This window comes from Chrysemys picta, chromosome 11, assembly GCF_011386835.1.
Source record: "Chrysemys picta bellii isolate R12L10 chromosome 11, ASM1138683v2, whole genome shotgun sequence".
NCBI lineage: Eukaryota > Metazoa > Chordata > Testudines > Emydidae > Chrysemys > Chrysemys picta.
The window spans coordinates 46864647-46883569 of record NC_088801.1 but is presented as its reverse complement, the minus strand read 5'-3'; the positions used below and the strand labels follow the sequence as shown (position 1 = coordinate 46883569).

The 18923-nt window shown below is 39.8% G+C and overlaps 1 protein-coding gene across 7 annotated transcripts in view; it reads left to right on the top strand.

The window, feature by feature from the left end:
- NCKAP1 (NCK associated protein 1) overlaps positions 1-18923 on the top strand; it is a 119281-nt gene that overhangs the window by 34496 nt on the left and 65862 nt on the right. For 4 of the 7 annotated variants that reach the window (XR_010591602.1, XM_005306541.5, XM_005306539.5 and 1 more), the window contains 8 exons: positions 7667-7759; positions 8002-8058; positions 11396-11538; positions 11625-11715; positions 13453-13590; positions 14669-14717; positions 16267-16423; positions 18274-18330. Coding sequence is in view for 6 of the 7 variants with exons in the window: in XM_005306541.5 (XP_005306598.1) it covers positions 7667-7759; positions 8002-8058; positions 11396-11538; positions 11625-11715; positions 13453-13590; positions 14669-14717; positions 16267-16423; positions 18274-18330 (785 nt within the window). In the remaining variant the exon portion in view is untranslated. The remainder of the gene's footprint in view (positions 1-7666; positions 7760-8001; positions 8059-11395; positions 11539-11624; positions 11716-13452; positions 13591-14668; positions 14718-16266; positions 16424-18273; positions 18331-18923) is intronic. The other 3 variants (XM_008178293.4, XM_005306540.5, XM_042860650.2) reach the window with 1 other exon arrangement.

Below are 18923 nucleotides of genomic sequence, written 5' to 3'. Positions count from 1 at the left end.
GGACTGAGCACACAGTTAGCAGTTCAGAGCTCAGGCCCTTATGCAGGGACTGAGCACACAATTAACAGCTCCGGCCCTGGGTCAGGGCGGGGCAGCACACCAATAGTCAGTCAGTGGCCCAGGCCTTGTAGCAGGGGCTGGGTCAGTTTGGGTTAGCCCAGGCCCTAGGTCAGGGCGGGGCAGCACACCAATAGTCAGTCAGTGGCCCAGGCCTTTTGGACAAGGAGGAGGAGAAATTGCCACCCGGTGTGGGGTGGCAGGGGGGGAACACAGGCCCACCCACTCCACTGTGTTCCAGCCCGGGGCCCTATCTGCAGCAGTCCGTCTGCCGCGCAGTCAGTGGGGATCCTGACCGCAACACACTGACATGGGTTCGGGGTCTGCTATCCCCGGGCCACTTCCCATCTCCTCCTCCATGGGTACCTGCTCCTCCTGAGTTCCGTCTGCTGGGTCGCAGATCATAGGCTCCTCCGGGCCCCAAGCACCAGGTAGGTCTGTCGCTCCCTCTGGGCCCTCGGCGGGGGGGAGCTCAGACCGCTCCTCAGGATACCGGGCTCTCGGCAGGCTTGGCCAGTCCTCCTCAGGATACCGGGCTCTCGGCAGGCTCGGCCAGTCCTCCTCAGGATACCGGGCTCTCGGCAGGCTCGGCCAGTCCTCCTCAGGATACCGGGCTCTCGGCAGGCTCGGCCAGTCCTCCTCAGGATACCGGGCTCTCGGCAGGCTCAGGTCCGTGGGAGCTCGGGCACCAGCGTCTGTCCTCTCCCGCTGCCTGCCAGCTACTGAGCGCTGGGGCCTGGCCTTTATACTTCCTGTCCCGCCCCTTGACTTCCGGGGGGCGGGGACAGGCCGCGGTGGCTCCGCCCACTCTGGCGGCTTTTCTGGCTCATCGCTTCCTGGGGCGCCTGGAAGCCAGGCCGCCCCGCTACAAGCCAGTGCCTGTATGAACAAAGTCCCATGACTCTCTCCCTCCAGACTGGGGATTTAGCCTGCTCCTTCTCTTGCCATGCACTGTTTCTCCCAACGGGTCTGACCTAGCTCAGCACCTGCATTTTCACTGTTTCTCCAAGGACAATGATAGTGGCTTACCAACAGCTTTCAAAAAACATAGCAAATTTATTTAAGGACCAAAGCATTACAGAAATCATATATAAAACAAAGTCAAAACACATATTAAACTTACAAGAGGTCACCCATCTTCCATGTTGGGGATCTGGTAGGTTTCAAAGTCCTTCAAACCCTTCAGCAGAGTGTACGCTCTTGGTTAAAGGTTCATGTCAGTTTTCTGATCAAAAGCCTACGCAGTCAGTTTAGGCTAGCCCTTTATACCAAAAGCCTTTCTTACTCCCCTCAGGCTTGGTCTTACCTAATACATGCACAGATCTCCAAACGGTGGTACCTCAATAGAGTTTTATACTGGTCCCAGGGTTTGCAGTAATTGCCTCCCACTGATTATAGTTCAGCAAACCTCCCCCATGGAGTTGCAATTCAGTCTGACTCACAAAGGTGCAGATAACATTTATAAAGTAGATGCAATAGTCTTAAATATATTCCTGTGTTGGTCATATCTGTCACACCTACGTGGGAAGGATTTCTGATAATAGATGGCTGCTTATTCTAGCAGAAAGAGGCATAGCAAGTTCCAATAGTTGGGAGCTAAAGCTAGACAAATTCAAACTAGAAAAAGACGCAAACTTTTAACACGAGGGTAAATAAACATTTGAGCAAATTACTCAGGACTTCACTTGAAATCTTTGAATCAAGACTGGTCTTTCTAAGTAATGCCTTCCTGGTGCTTTGACCTTGTCACCCTGTTCTTTGCATCCCTTCTGGCTTCCCCTTCTCTTTCTCACCAAGCATAAGCTGCTTTTATTCATTTTCAAGGCCCTTCCTGGCCTTTCATGGCGAACTTTACCAGTCATTTCTGGTTCACTATCAGAACATTGGCTCCTGCCTCAAATTGGTTCATGATGTCAGCCTCCATTGCCCGCTTGTTAAATCTTCAGACAAATTACCTTAATGCTTTTCCCCCAGGCTTGGAGCTCCCTGTAAACATCCATTAAGTTACCTTATTGTCATCTTTGAAATTTTTCCTTAAAAGTCTCCTTTACCATGATACCACTAAAAAATTGGAAAATGGTTCAATTGTTGGAGTGTTTAGACCGTTGTCTGTCATGCTGACAAATATTGTCTCATTAGTTCCTTGTACTCTTGTCTTTCTGTCTGTATGAGTCTGTTGTCTTATACTCAGATTGTAAGTTCTTTGGGGCAGGAACAATCTCTTCTGTTTTTGTAAGCATCTAGCACGTTGGGGACCTGGTCCATGACTAGGGTTTCTGGGTGCTGCAGAAATTCCGATAATAAACAGAAGTTATGGCCTTCCTGCAGAAATTCCTGGGAGAGGTTCCGTGGCCTATTATGCAGGAGCTCAGAGTAGATAATCATAATGATCCCTTCTGGGTTTTAAATCTATTAATTTGACCACGGAGACTTAGTAGGAGCAGTCCAGCTGTTCTAGTGCCCTAACAAAGCATTTTGGAGAGGAAGAGTGCAATTTTTGTATCCTGGGTTAGTTACTTGCTTGAAGTGAGAGGGAGAAGAAGAGAGGTCAAGAAAATGTTTTCCTATGACTAGCTAGTCATTTAGCATATGAAGATGAATCACGCTGTCATGAAAAGAAGTTCCTAGTGTAGGACAAAGCTCCATAATCAAGGAGCACAAATGTTCCATCAGACTTCTAAGTGGACAATCAAAACCTGAATGGCTACTAATGAATAAAGGGTGCAGTTCCCAAAAACTTTCAGCATTGACCTTACTTTAATAGCATTGAAATCAGTGCTGGTGGCTAACTACTTCAAAGCTCTTCCTCCAACATGATTGTAGATCAGATGAAGACTTTAGGTAACAGATGCAGGTGACTTTTTCTTGATTTTTTTTTTTATATTAAAACTTCTGTACTAAAATCCTTGCATTTTTCTTCTTACTATTGAACCCTAGTATAGTCTATTACTTCACATGCTCTCTGTTCCTCAAGAATACTTCTCTCCGGGTTTATATATTTTGAACTATTTTAAAATGTTTTGAAATATAATGTTTTGTAGTGTTTCAGTCGAGAAGCCATTATGATTATCTGTAGTTGAAATTGTTCTTTCTGAAGTTTTGAACTTATTCTGTTTCTGCTCTCCAAACTGTATATGACTATACTATTTATTGGAAAGCAGAAATATTCAAAGCTTTCTAAATGAGCATGAGTGCAAATCAACTAAATTTACAAAGTACAAAACTGACACTGAAGATGGCATTAAATATTGCTCTTCAGCAGCTGCTTAGAAATTAGTAGTGGAAAAACTTTGTTGCACGGGTGTGGAAAGAACTACACCCACATTCCTGAGTGCTGAAAACCCAAGTAAATGACTAAGACACTGCATAATATCAGCTGTGTTTTTTAGCTGTTTTCAAACTTCTGTTTTGAAAATTAAAGTTATCACCGTTGTATTCTAAGTGATTTAGAGTACATATTTCTTGGCATCTTGTGCTTTTTAATATCCTGCTTTAAATATAGCCTAGAGCATTCCAAAGGGTCCCAGGGCATATTAGTCATCTTTATTTGTTGCTGAAATGAAACCAATGCTGGGATGAAAATACTTCCATGACAGTTTAGAGCTGTTCTGAAGAAGGAATTATGTATGCTGAATGTAACAGCCCCCTGCTTCTCTTCTTATGCAAAAAAGCACTATCGGATTTCCAATAACTATGGAGGTTCCCAGGACCATAGTTTGTCTCATTCCCATAGGACCTCCAGCTGTACTTAATCTGATCTTCTTTACACAGTATTGGGATATTGGTTCAGTAGAGTTAGAGGGAAAAGTAATTGTTGAATCACCAGTGCCACTTGCAGTAACACCTATGTATACCTTCGTAATTTCGAACCCTGCTTAGTTTGAGATCTGATGGAATTGCAGCAAAAGCCTGCTCGCTCTCTCTCTCTCTCTCTCTATCTCTATATATAAAAAATAAAATCACTGTTATTACAACAGAGCTGTTATATTTTGTATGCCATCCCCATTAAGCCTAATTATAATATTCTTCCCTCTCTTTGGTATTGAAAATGTGCTCATTAAAATTATGCTGTTTTGGATTTAGTGCTGATTTTTTGATTAGATGAGGTGTGTTCTACTTGTACATTAAATTCTGGGTTGAAAAGTATTTAGTTTGATATCAAATATATATTTTAATTTGACTTTCTTTAGGTATTTGTTTTTGGTAATGCAATGTGATACATGATCTATGATATGCAACTTAAGTTCCTTTAAATAACTATCTTTAATGCTTCACAAAGTTGGCAGTATGAGAGATCAGGTTCTTTTTAAGAACATAAGAACGGCCATACTGGGTCAGACCAAAGGTCCATCTAGTCCAGTATCCTGTCTTCCGACAGTGGCCAATGCCAGGTGCCCCAAAGGGAATGAACAGAACAGGTAATCATCAAGTGATCCATTCCCTGTCGCCCATTCCCTGCTTCTGGCAAACAGAGGCTAGGGACACCATCCCTGCCCATCCTGTCTAATAGCCATTGATTGACCTATCTTTCTAGGATTTATCTAGGGTTTTTTTTTTTTTTTTTTTTGAACTCCGTTATAGTCTTCGCCTTTACAGCATCCTCTGGCAAGGAGTTCCACTGGTTGACTGTGTGTTGTGTGGAAAAAATACTTCCTTTTGTTTGTTTAAAACCTGCTGCCTATTAATTTCATTTGGTGACCCCTTGTTCTTGTGTTATGAGAAGGAGTAAATAACACTTCCTTGTTTACTTTCTCTACACCAGTCATGATTTTTAGACCTCTATCATATTCCCCCTTAGTCGTCTCTTTTCCAAGCTGAAAAGTTCCAGTCTTATTCCTCTCTCCTCAGATGGCAGCTGCATACCCCTAATCATTTTTGTTGCCCTTTTCTGAACCTTTTCCAATTCCAATATATCTTTTTTGAGATCACATCTGCACACAGCATTCATGGATTTATATAGAGGGAATATGATATTTTCTGTCTTATGATCTTTCTTAATGATTCTCAACAGTCTGTTTACTTTTTTGACGGCTGCTGCACATTGAGTGGATATTTTCAGAGAACTATCCACAATGACTCCAAGACCTCTTTCTTGAGGTATAACAGCTAATTTAGACCCCATCATTTTCTACATATAGTTGGGATTATGTTTTCCAATGTGCATTACTTTGCATTTATCAACATTGAATTTCATCTGCCATTTTGGATGATTGGATCTGTTTTCTAATCTGTCTGACTCTATCCTTCCCTCCCCCCCCCCCCACCCTCCGAGGAGGGGAGAATGCAATTGTTGGTGCAACGTATAGTGTACACTTATTTCTGAATTGCAACTTTCCTAGTCAAGATTCATGTAGCTTGCGGTCATTGAAATGAGATGAAGTTGACTTCTCACGCATATCCACTCAGACATGTATCCTGCGATAGTTAAAGCAACAACAGAAACAACAAATAATCTTGATACACCATTTTTGGTTCATTGATTTGTACACTTTTTTTAAAAAGGGAGGTTTTTAAAAATCAAGTTAGCTATTTTAAAAAAAATTGTGATGTCAGGAGGAGGAATAAAACCAACAAACTTTGATATGGGATTTTCACGTTACGACAACTGTGGCCTACGAAAGCAGTGCTGAAAATCCTAAGGGGTTGTTTCTTTGGAGAAGATGGCTGAGGTAAGCCATCAGAATTTATGGTTATATTTTTAATGGAGAAATGAGAAGGCCCATATGAGCTTGTGAAACTGCATGAATGATGATTGCTGGTGCTCATCTACCTTTTAAACATTAGGCTGCGATGGTTTTGAGTATTTGTACGAGAAATAAGCAGAGAATTCAAGCTGAGGATTGAAGGAGAACACTTCTCTTCAGGTGTGTGTTCGGGAAACTGATTCTGTCCCAGATGAGTCTCGTTACATTGAAAAGAACAGCAAGGACAAAAGATAGACATACAATATGCCAGTCACATAAAAAAAATTGGTTATTTATAGTAGCTATTCTTTGTCTAATCTTCGAGTGGGTGAAGTAAAAGAAATGGAGAAACTACCTTGGGCAAACATTGCAGGCTCAGGCCTTACAGGCTAAAGCTTGTGCCTGAGCTTAAATTTAAATATGTGCAAAAGTGTTTCAGGATTGGGGCATTAGGCCTTGAAGTAGTTGATAGGAGGAAACATGGATAAATTCCTACTGGCTGTAATGGGAATCTTGTGGCTAATGACCAGTGCCTCACATTCAAATGCAGAGAAAAGAGACTTATCTTCGGTGAAGCAAAGTTAAAAAATAAGTTGCCAAATATATGTGGGGGACTATACCAGACAATGTGTACGTGTGAGTCTGTGGAGTAGTGTGCACCTTTGTGGAATGAGTAGATGCTCTTCCCTAGTCTGGCTATGCAAGATTCTCATCTAAAAAAAGAGTAAAAGTAGTGAGGGTGTTGAGTTCTCATTCTCTATATCAGTTCAAGATGTATTAGCCAATCTTGAAGTGATCTTTCCCCTCCCTTTTAAAGATTAGTTTACACCAAGGAGGAAAATATAATGGTGGGTTACCTTAAATGATAATTTAAGCTGTCTTTATTTTCAAATGTTATGGATTTTTTGAGTATTTTTGTCATATTGAGTCTCAAGATTGCTTTGGTGTATTTAAAATTCAAGTCACAACTTAAACTATGATTGATTGGAATTCTGATGTCATAACGTAATTGGACTCAGAAATGCTGTGAGAGTCTGTAATATGGGTGAACAGAGCATCTAAGTAACTGAGGACAAATTTTCTGTTATTTGTGAGTTATTTAGTTACTATGATCATTACTAGAGTTAATTTTGACAAGCCTGAAAATCATTTAAAAAATATTCTGTGAAAATACAACTGGCTGTCATTGTCTCAATTAAAAAAAAAATCAGTTACAATGTGAATTACTTTTATGCCTTTGTAGTCACATTTGCCTCTTCCATTTATCCGCCAGTGTCTAATGCTAGTGTTTTGCTTCTTTTTCTTTTTTGTTGTTTTTTTGTTGCTTTCGTTTTAATGTATTGTGTTTATATGGAACTGGTCAAAGAACCGTTACTGTATTTTATGTTTGTATCTACATTTTATTTTGCATGCTTAACGTGGCTTTGCCTGGATATTCTTTTTGGTAAGTTCAGAATTTAAAAGCAAATTGTTTTTTCTGTAGTAAAACTTGTAAATTCTGCCTCCTTTTCTCCCACCTCAAGTAATCTGTCATTATTTTTGTCATATTGACTTGTGCTCATGTACTGTTGTGCCTTTGCTAATTACACATATGTTAACACTTCTTTCTTAACGTTTCCCAGTTTTGTCTCTAGCTGACCTAAACAGTGACTTCAATACTAATGTGTACTAATTTGGCTTTAATCTTAAAACTAATGATAGCCAGTGGCTATTAAAGTGGTCAGTCTTTAGTGTTTTGTACCAAACAACCCCACTAACGAATGCAAAAGAACCTCAGTCATAGAGAAAAAACATATTTTCTTGCATAGCAAGCTTAGTGGTTCATCTGCGTCTCAGGTATTTTATTGCTGTCATTTTTTTTCTAGCTAGTTTTTTTTAATAATCTGGTGAGAACAGCATACATGCATTTGTGTTTTCTTTTACAGCAACAGCTTGCTCAGCTACAGAAGGAAAAATCAGAGATTCTGAAGAATCTGGCTTTGTATTACTTCACATTTGTTGATGTTATGGAATTTAAGGTAAGGCCTGGCAAATGTAACTCAAATGACTATTAGGATTGATTTTGCAGTAATTGATGTGTCCTATCAAATAGGTCTCTTATGAAAACTATTTTTGCAGTGGTATATCACGTATAATGAAATAGCTGCTTTTCTAGTTTTGTGTTTTATAGACTCAAAATGTATTCTGTTTCTTTGGCAAGATATATTGACATAATTGTTTAAGATTTCTAAACTAAAATGAAGGATTTTTCTTTTGTAAGGACCATGTTTGTGAGCTGCTGAATACTATTGATGTTTGCCAAGTCTTCTTTGATATTGTAAGTTTCTGATTTTTACAAAATATTTTAAATAAGCTTTCAAATACCATTAGAAACCAAAAACGGTAACTACATATAGGAAAAGAGAAAAGTATTTTTTGCATTCACTCTGTTTTTGCAAAATCCTTCACCGTTTTCATACATTTACAAGTATAACTATAACTTTTCAGAATTTTAATTTAGAATAGTTACAAAAGCTAGAAAATTGATATACTAACAAAAAAATTTGTTAGATATTTATAGCATGGTTTTATGACTGTAGGCTTGTGTATGACCTAGTCAGGCTAATTTTATTTTAAATCATGGTTCTTTATTATGCCCCCAACTTAATTGCTAAGGTATTAAAGACTAGCTTACTTTTTAACAAGACCACTTTTGAACAATGGCTACAGCATTGTCGGCCACTAATGATACACAGCTGCATATCTCTTGTTGCACTGATTCTACAAGTTCATTGTCTGCTGTGGAGGAATACTTGGTTAATTGTCAGCTGAAGGCTTAGAGCTGCACACACAGAGTAAGTTTTAAACAAACAATTTAATACTAGTACACAGCGATGATGATTGTGAAGCTTGGTTGAGGTCGTGAAGTGGGTGGGATATTTCCCAGGGAATGCCTTACTGCTAAATGATGAACTAGCAATTGGCTGAGCCCTCAAGGGTTAACTCGTTAATGTAGCCTCATGCTCTACAAATCAACACGAATGGAGGGAGGAGAGACAGCATGGCAGACAGAGACACACCCCCCCTGTGTGTGAGAGATGCGCATTGCCCCTTTAAGTATGCTGACCCCACTCTAAGTACATTGCCTTTTTAAGTAGATCAGCAAGTTGAGGCGGCAGCTGCTGCCAGGAAGCTCCCTCTGTCCTGAGCCCTGTCGTGTCCCCTCCCCCCCCGTCACTCTATGGAAGATGGGGTAAGGGGGGGGAGGAATACCCTGACATTAGCCCCCCTCTTCTCCGTCCCCCCCCGCACAGCAAGCAGGAGGCTCCAGGGAGCAGCTTCAAGGCAGAGGACAGGAGCAGCACATGGCAGTGGGGGAAGTGACAGCTGAACTGCCGATTGATAGCCTGCTGGGCAGCTGCCGGGAACAGGGAGCTGATAGGGAGGCTGCTGGTCCACCCTGGTTCCAAGCCCCCACCAGCTAGCTGTAATGGGCTGTTCTTCTTGCAAGCAGTGAACAAAGCAGGCGGCTGCCAAACGACGTTATAAGGGAGCACTGCACAACTTTTAAACGAGCATGTTCTCTAATTGATCAACTACGTAACAACGAAACAACGTTAACTGGGGCGACTTTTAAGTGAGGAGTTACTGTACACCAGTGCAGCTACACTAGTGGCTAAAATTCCAGTGTAGAAAAAGCTAAAAAAGAAAACCCATTTCCCTTTCAATTTTTCCTTTTGGCTTCTGCCTCACCAATCAATTAGAATTATTTGAGGTTGTCAACCAGCATGAGAACAAGGGTAATCCAGTGAGTATAGTCTACTTGGACTTTCAGAAAGCTTTGACAAAGTCCCTCACCAAAGGCTCTTAAGCAAAGTAAGCAGTCATGGAATAAGCAAGAATGTCCTCTCATGGATCAGTGACTTATTAAAAGATAAGAAGCAAAGGGTAGGAATATACATGATCAGTTTTCACAGTGGTGAGCAGTATATAGCAGGGTCCCTCAAGAGTCTGCACTGGGACCTGTTCTGATCAACATATTCGTAAATAATATGGAAAAGAGGGTGAATAGTGAGATGGCAAAATTTCCAGATGATACAACATTACTCAAGTTAATTAAATCCAAAGTTGACTGTGAAGAGTTACCACGGGATCTCACACAACTGGATGGCTGGGGAACAAAATGGGAGATGATATTCAGTGTTGATCAGTGCAAAATAATGCACATTGGAAAAAAGAATCTCAACTATATATACAAAATGATGGCATCTAAATTAGCTGTTACCACTCAATAAAGAGATCTGGGCATTATCATGGATAGTTTTCTGTAAATGTCTGCTCAATGTGCAGCAGAGGTCAATAAAGCTAACCGAATATTAGGAACCATTACGGTAGATAAGACAAAAATATCATAATGTCACTATATCAATCCATGGTACGCCCACATCTTGAATACTGCGCGCCGTTCTGGTTGCCACATCTCAAAAAAGATATATTACAATTGGAAAAGGTACAGAAAAGGCCAGCAAAAATTATTAGGGGTATGGAAGGATTAAAAAGAGTGGGACTGTTCAGCTTGGAAAAGAGACAACTAAGGGGGGGGACATGATAAAGGCCTATAAAATCATGAATGGTATGGAGAAAGTGAATAGGGAAGTGTTATTTTACCCCTTCACATAACACAAGAACTAGGAGTCACCTGATAAAATTAATAGGCAGCAGGTTTAAAACAAACATGAGGAAGTACGTCTTCACACAATGCACAAGTCAGCCTGTGGAACTCATTGCCACGGCATGTTGTGAATTCCCAAATTATAACTGGGTTAAAAAAAGAACGAGAAGTTAATGGAGGATAGGTCCATTGATGGCTGATAAATCAGGGACCCACACCCATACTCTGGGTGTCCCTAAACCACCAGCTGTCAGAAGCTGGGACTGGACAACGGGGGATGGGTCAGGTGAAATTGCGTGTTCTGTTCATTCCCTCTGAAGCTTCTGGCACTCATTGCTGTCAGAAGACAGGATATGGGCTAGATGGACCGTTGGTCTGACCCAGTATGGCTGTTCTTAATTTTGGCTTTCATTCTTGACATTTAGAATGTTGTCATTTCACTGGTTCGATAGTCATTAGTCTTTTAGGACTGGCAAACTTGGATATATAGTGTAACAAAGAAGCACGGATGAACCCCTTCAGGAGATCTTTATATGTCATTAAGAATCAAAATGGTAGTAGAAGCCCAATTTTTGTCCTTTGCAGGCCATCTTCTAAAATGCAATAAAGTTTATAGACAAAACACATTCACATTTTGATTGATTTGTAATTTCAGAGCAAAATTATTTTCTAGGTTTTTTCATTCCTTACACAGCATTTAACAGGTATTCACTAGCACCCTGATGCTGCAAAGATGTATATGCTTATCTTCAAGCATTTTGAGTTGTCCCACTGATTTAATTGCTTGAATTAAGCTTGTGCATAAGTGTTCAAGAAAAATAAGACCTACAATTTTGGCATAAAAAATTAATTGCTAATAATACTTGAGTATGATTTAGGTTTTTTCACCAATGTGTGTGTATATATATATATATATATGTATATGTATGTATGTTAATATTTTTGCTACTGAAGGTCTTCAGAATGGGAAAAAACCCTGTAACCATTTGTACTTTATCTCTAGACTGTAAACTTTGATTTAACAAAGAACTACCTAGATTTGATTATAACCTATACAACACTAATGATACTGCTGTCTCGAATTGAGGAAAGGAAGGCGATCATTGGATTGTACAATTATGCTCATGAAATGACACATGGAGCAAGGTAAAAATCCATTGTGTATTTTTAAAAAAATAGTATTTTTTTACATGATTTTGTCTACAGTGGGGTAAATTTGTTGTGTTTTTTAGTGATAGAGAATATCCACGTCTTGGACAGATGATTGTGGATTATGAGAATCCTTTAAAGAAGATGATGGAGGAATTTGTACCTCACAGCAAGGTATATTTGAATACTTTTCACAGGTTCATAGTCATTGCTGGTTGAAAGAAGCATATTTGTGAAAGCAAATGTACAGGTTATAAGAGTATATTAAAAAAAAAAATCTCTACGGAATTAAATTGTTGATTTAGCAGATATATGAACAGAGAGAGAGAGAGACAATTTATAAATTTTGCCAAACCACCCCTCTACCTCCCAGAAGGAAAAACTAAACCAAAACTGGTTATGCTTTTTGACTATGTAATAGATATACAACTTACTGTTCATTTGTAGTATGGTAGCCTAGAGGCCCCATTCAGGTTTAATACCCCTATGTGCTGCCTTCAGACATCTTCACAGTAAGACCCAGCTTTATAGAATTTATAATTAATTTTTAGAAGAGATGGAAAAAGTGACCTTAATCTATGGGGGAGAATTAGCTGTCAGGACAAGTGTAACTGGCTGCGTAGGTGAGCTAATGAACAACTTGATGCGTCCAATTTCATTTTTGTTCACTCATGGATTAATGTATATACTCATTCATAAGCTGAATTTTTTTAGTAAAAAAGGGAAGCACTAAAGAAGGGAGTCGGCTTATGAACGGGTATAGAGAGGGAGAGGTGGGACACAGGCCTGCTCCCAACAGAGGGGGCAAGGAAAGGTAGCACAGCCAGCAGAGCCAGAGAGGACGAGACGGGGACAGAGTCTCTCCGCTTCGGGCCACGCTGCTCTCCTCCCAGCCTGCCGGAGCAGCTGCAGCTCTGGGGCGGGCAGGTTGCAGCCATGCCGCTCGGTCCCGCCCCCCAGAGTAGGCTGTGGCCACCCGGCCTGGCCCACCGGAGCATGCTGCGGCCACGCTGCCCAGCCTGCTGGAGCAGCTCCAGCAAAGGCCAGACACATTCTCCCCTGACTCTCCCCAGATAAGATGGGAAGGGATGGGATGGGAAGAATGTGGGGGTCCTGGGCTAGGGGGGTCATGTGGGAGGTGGTCACAGGGGTTACTCCCCGGACCCCCAGATTCCCCTCCCCTCCCCCCTGCCCCCCCCAAAAAAAATTTCCCCGCCAGTTGCTGTCCCGGCCCGTCAGGGTAAGCACCTGGTGTGCTGGGACACTTTGTTTACTTAGGTTTACCTCTGTGCCTGCGAGCGCTCGAGGTAAACAAACCATCTTGGCCCGCCAGTGGCTTATCCTGTTGGCCCAAGAGTCAAAGTTTGTTGATCCCTGAATAATAGGGTCGGCTAATGAACGGATCATAAAAAATTTCCATTTTTACTTATCCATCGGGGGGGGGGGGGTCGGCTTATAAACGAATGGGCTTATGATCGAGTATATACGGTGTGTGTATATACAAAATAAAAATCTGCCCTTGTCTTTTCATTTTATTTTAATGTCATCTATCCTAGTTCTTGTATTTTTAAAACAGTTTTTTAGTTTTCCATTATTAAAAAAAAACCAGTATCTTGAATGCCAGTGTTGGTCATTAGCTATTTAAGCTGCTGAAAATAGCAACTATTTTGGGGTGGTTGCTATTGTCATTAGCTGGTCGAGCTGCTGAAAATAGCAACTATTTGGCTGACTGATATTAGAACAGAATACTGTGCTAATGAAGTAGAATAGTTTCTAACAACTGTGTCTAGATATTATTATTGTACAAGAAGACATAAAATGAAGTACATATCTTGGATATTTGCTAAATTAAACAAAGCATTTGGTCTTGCAGAGTTCTTCTAACTAAACATTGTTTTTGTTACTTCCTAGTCCCTTTCAGATGCTCTAATTTCACTCCAGATGGTCTATCCCCGAAGAAATCTGTCAGCTGACCAGTGGAGGAATGCACAACTATTGAGCCTCATCAGTGCCCCGAGTACAATGCTTAATCCTGCACAGTCAGACACAGTATGACATTTTACATTACCTTGAGTAATACAGTAGTATTAAATGAGTTTTTCTGTGAAATAATTTAATTGTGTATATATATTTGATATAGGATTACATATTATTGGATTTAACTGTTTAATTCACTGTCTAGAATTCAGTTTTTCTGGGCCATTTTTGAACCAATAATCACTTTGGTAACACTTGAGTATTTACACCTGCAGTGCAGAATGGAATTAATTACCTATTTAATTGTAAGACATCCTTTGTCTTAACACATACCTCTATCCCCAGTTCTTGGTAATTATCCTTTGAAGAAAAATAGTGTGGATTTTATTGGGTGGGGAGGGCAGGAGATAGAATTTTATATAGTATTTAGGGTGTTGATAGGGAAACAGACAGGACATCAGGCTCAAGATTTTTTTCAAAAGTGAGCCATGACTTTGGATGCCTCTGTTTTTGGATACACATTTAGCACGGTGTGTGTGTAAAAAAAAAACAAAAAAACAAAAAAACAAAAAAAACAAAAAAAAAACCAGCCCCCTTCTAGGTGTCAAGCTGGGCACTCAAAAATAGTCACCCAAAGTTACTAGTCACAGTTGAAAATCTTAACTTAGAAATTAGTTAGATATTATTATAAAAGGTTCTGCATTGCTTTGTTTAATTTTCCGCGTTACCTTGTGCACTGGAAATTTAATTTCCTAAGTTGTAATGTGTTTTTTGAGGTTATAAAAAATTGACAGTTGTTTATCATTTTGCTCAAGAGACTGGAGACATAAATAAGTGTATGTCACACTTACCAGGAATTAGAAACTGATTTTAGACTCAGTAGGCTTTTTGTACCTGAAAAGAGTTCAGTCTTTCTAAAGTATATAAGACTATTGATGCTTAAGTATCAGCTAAGTCAAAAGCAATTTAGTAAACATAAGCAATCTTCTTTGTTCTTGATATTAAGGTAATATGTCCTGACAGGCTTTGTGAGGAAAAACCTTATTAAATTGTTGCTTTTGTGTAAAAAGCTATGTTCATTAGAATTGTATTCATTAGAATTTTTTTTACTATGTATCATTAGTTTATTACAAATTATTCTTTCAAATAGATGCCATGTGAATACCTCTCTCTGGATGCAATGGAAAAATGGATTATTTGTAAGTACAGCTTTAAGAGATTGTGCCTTTTTAGTTGTTTTACTTCTATAAAGTGCCTGTTAACTTTTCAGAATGCTGTATTAAAGCAGTTGTATTCTGTAGAATGTTGCTTGACTAGACCCTGTAGATCCTTTTATTTATACAATATACCATGCTTTTGTTTGTATTTAAAAAATTAGTTTATAGCATATATTACATTTGAATTTTGAGTTTCAGATTTTTTGTGACTGTATTTGTTTTTGAGTTATGCTTATTAGTGATAATTTAGTGCCATTAATTAATTCATACCAATGACATTTTGGTTATTCATTACTGTACTAGAAAATAAGGTGCATATACTGTCACGCTATCTAGAGTGGCTCACAACTGAGAGTGCCAGTCTCAGGTCAGACTGTCAGAAAACAGGCCTGATACCCCAAACTGGTGGTATATTTTATAATTAGATTTCGCCAAACCAGCAACAAATGTGAACTCCTTGAGCGCTATATCAGTCTTACCGTGGAGTCATAGACAGTCCCCTTAAGCTCTCCTGCTCACCTTGCCACCCAGACAAACTGGACTTAGTGAATAATGGTCACATCACATCAGGTTACTTCCAATCCCAAAGGATCAATCACTTACCCCAGATCAGTTTGGTACTCTGGATGCCACATCAAAGACAATGCTGGCAGCCAGTTCTCTAGTAAACTAATTTAAGATTTATTAGCTAAGAAAAGAAAAGAGTTATTGATAGTTTAAAGCAGGCAAAATACATTAACAGATGAGACAAAGTTTGTAAATCCAAAATGATAGCAAAGATGTAGTAATCTGCTAGTTTCCCAAAAGTCTTTTAGGGTTACCCAGAATAACTCTGGGGATCTTTGTCGTCTTGTCCAGATATTCTACTCTGTTAGAATCCAGAGATGAAGAATCATTCCTCTGAATCAGTATTTGTATTTTCTTTCCTCAGATAACACTCTCACAAGTGTTTTTACTCACTGACTGGCTCCTTGCTTTGGAATTAGTGTTTCCTGTTACAGCCATTAAGTCCTTCATTAACATTTCACAAGGTTTCTCTGAAGAGTAATTTTAGTTACAGGGATATGGAAATGTTAGTAATAGCAAACAACAATCCTGCATTAGTTTGCATGAAGTTTACACATTAAGTACATTTTCATTTTAACACTAACACACACTTTTGATGTACGGTTAATTAGTTACATGGGTACACATATAGCAATCAACAGGGTATAGATAAGTTAAGACAATACCATTAACATTCTTTTGAACTAAACTATTTACACAAGTGAATTGGCCTGATTACACTACAATACCTTTTGACACTCCTTTTATTTCTTTTAGCATATGCGTGAATTAGCCTGCAGCCCTGTCCTGAGCTGGCAACTGGGTAGACCGTGTCACATATACAACTGTACATGAAATCAGTATATTAAAAACCATTGGTTTGGCAGTTGGCCACAGTAGTCCATTCAGTAGTTCAGGTTCTCATGTTGTCTTTGTATTTCTGCTCTGTGATATTTTTACATCCCTCTTGAATTTTCTTTTGAAGTTGGGTTTATTTTGTGCCATGGAATCCTGAATAGTGATGCTACAGCTTTGAACCTTTGGAAACTCGCTCTTCAAAGCAGTTCTTGCCTGTCTCTATTTCGAGATGAAGTTTTCCATATTCACAAAGCTGCAGAAGACTTGTTTGTGAACATAAGAGGGTATGGTATTTTCATGAATGTATTGTGTTAGCAAACTGTCTTCACTGCTGATAATGGAGTTAGAAATTGTTATTCTAGCCCTGTGCAGTGTCAGCATGAGAATTATATAACAGCTTTGATTAATGGTTTTAGAATATGGAAATACTGTTGGAGGGGAAGTAGGAGGTTAAATTCTCATGGCTTTTCATTATCACCATTATGGTAATAGAGTAACACATTTTTATGTCAGAACTTGTAAGTTTTCATGACTTGGACATGGTTGGAAGGTCTTGAAATAGAAACATTTTCCTTTTTTTCAGAATGTATTTTTCTAATCCCTCATTGTTTAGAATGTTACATGTATCTTAAGATCATGTTAATAGTACTGAGAATACAATGAAATGTAGAGATATTTTGTACAAAAAATTGGCACTTATTGAAAACATATTATATATACACTTTGATATTTTTGATATTTGATAATTTGTTCCATAAGTTTTTTGCCATAGGTACTCATCTTTCAGAGGTATTAGAAAAGCAAAAACAAAACAAGCCTCTTCCTCCCCCCCCCCCGTCCCCCCGTCCCCAGCTGTGCTTTAGTTCCTAAATTGAGCACTTGTTTGTTGATTGCTTTTAGTCCTTGTACATATCTCTCTAGAGAGCTGGATCAAAACTGCAAAGTGTGTTCCAGGGATTTTGTTTAAATGTACCATTGCTTGAACAGTTGGTTAGAAAATTATGCATCTACCTGTTAGATGAAAGTTCTGCATGCCGATTTTCAGTACATCTCTACCCCGATATAACACTGTCCTCGGGAGCCAAAAAATCTTGCCGTGTTATAGGTGAAACCGCGTTATATCAAACTTGCTTTGATCCGCTGGAGCCTGCAGTGCCCCACCCCCACCCCGAGCGCTGCTTTACCGCGTTATACCCGAATTCGTGTTATACTGGGTCGCGTTATATCGGGGTAGAGGTGTATTTGCAACGTTTAGGCTACGCTATGCTCAGGTATAAGCTATGTTACTCAGAAGTGTGAATATGCCACCCCCCTTAGTGATGTATGTTGCACTGACCTAGGTGCTGGCGTGGACAGTGCTATGTCGGTGATGGGAAAGCTGCCCACGATATAGCTACTGATGCTTATAGGAGTAAGTCCACAGGAGAGCTCTCTCGTTTGCTTAGAGCATCTGCACTAGCATTGGTGCTGCTGTAAGCTCTGTAGTGTAGCCATAGCCTTAGCTTAAACCATAGACTGATTCTTTTCAGTGCATGAACTGAAGGATTCTTATTCTGAGTATTGCCTTCTTTATTTTCATGTCAATTCAGAAATGATTTGGCAGCTGATCTGTCAAGCAGCAAGAGTTAATGTAACTGCATTCTGTGGGGTTTCAAAAGGTGTCAGAGGGTCATGATCACCGTGCTCTATCCATATTAATAAATGGGAGAGATTCTGGTGGTGGTGTGTGGGGAAGGGGTAGAGGAAGAGGAATCTTACTTATTTGAAAGCTACAGCTATCTGCAACAATTTTTGTAAGATCAACCACTAAAATATTGAAATTCAGTATTTCGCAGTGAGGAAGGAAGCATCGCAATACATTTTAATGATTTTTAAAGGTCTGTCAAATCAAGGCTAAAAATATAAATATAAAATATGTAAAAACACAGGAAACTGAGATCTCGATCAAGGATGGGTGTTTCCTGTTACTGTCCAGTGGCTCATCTCATTAACCAGAGCAAGGTAGTCCTTATCCTTGGGCTGTTTGCTAAAGGCAAATTCCCTTTGCTGTGGAACTACAGAAAGTATAGGGCCCTAGCTCTTGCTAAGGCTGTTACCAATACTTGTTGACGTTTCACTGTTATTTCTCTCGCAGCTACAATAAACGGATTAATGACATAAGAGAGTGCAAAGAAGCTGCTGTATCACATGCGTAAGTATCTTATATAAAACCACAGCATACTGTGATTTTTCAGACTTGAGTACTGCTTACTTTTGCAAAAAGCTTTAAACCAACAACAATGTTAACTGGAATTTTTTTATATCATGAGTGCATTTAAATGGAACTTTATACTGAGCTATCCTGTCGTACTAAGCTTATTGTTTTTGGCTGTGATCTCACCCTTTAGTTAACACATCTAAAGATAAATTAATCACAATCCCCCACCTAAGACAAAAGGATTTGGCTTCGAGTCACTGTAATTTGTGAGTCGTGGGTGGCAGTTTTGTTTTGGGTGGAATATAAGCAAAGTATTTGGGGGAAATATTATACCTGAATGCTTCCTGGGAGCAGAGAGGTGTTAGGAGGGTAGAGGTGTGGGGGAATATGGGGAGAGTGGTGTTGAGGTCATATGGAGAGGCAAATAAATGTGGTTGGATGGTAGTGGAGGTGAGAGAGACTGGGGTGTTGGGAGACAGGTATAGCACCCCCTAGCTTGGCCAGGGTACCCCATCTTCCTGTACCCTCCATCTGTCATTGCACCCCTACCTTCCTGCACTCCACAGCTCTGCTACTGCACTCTACCT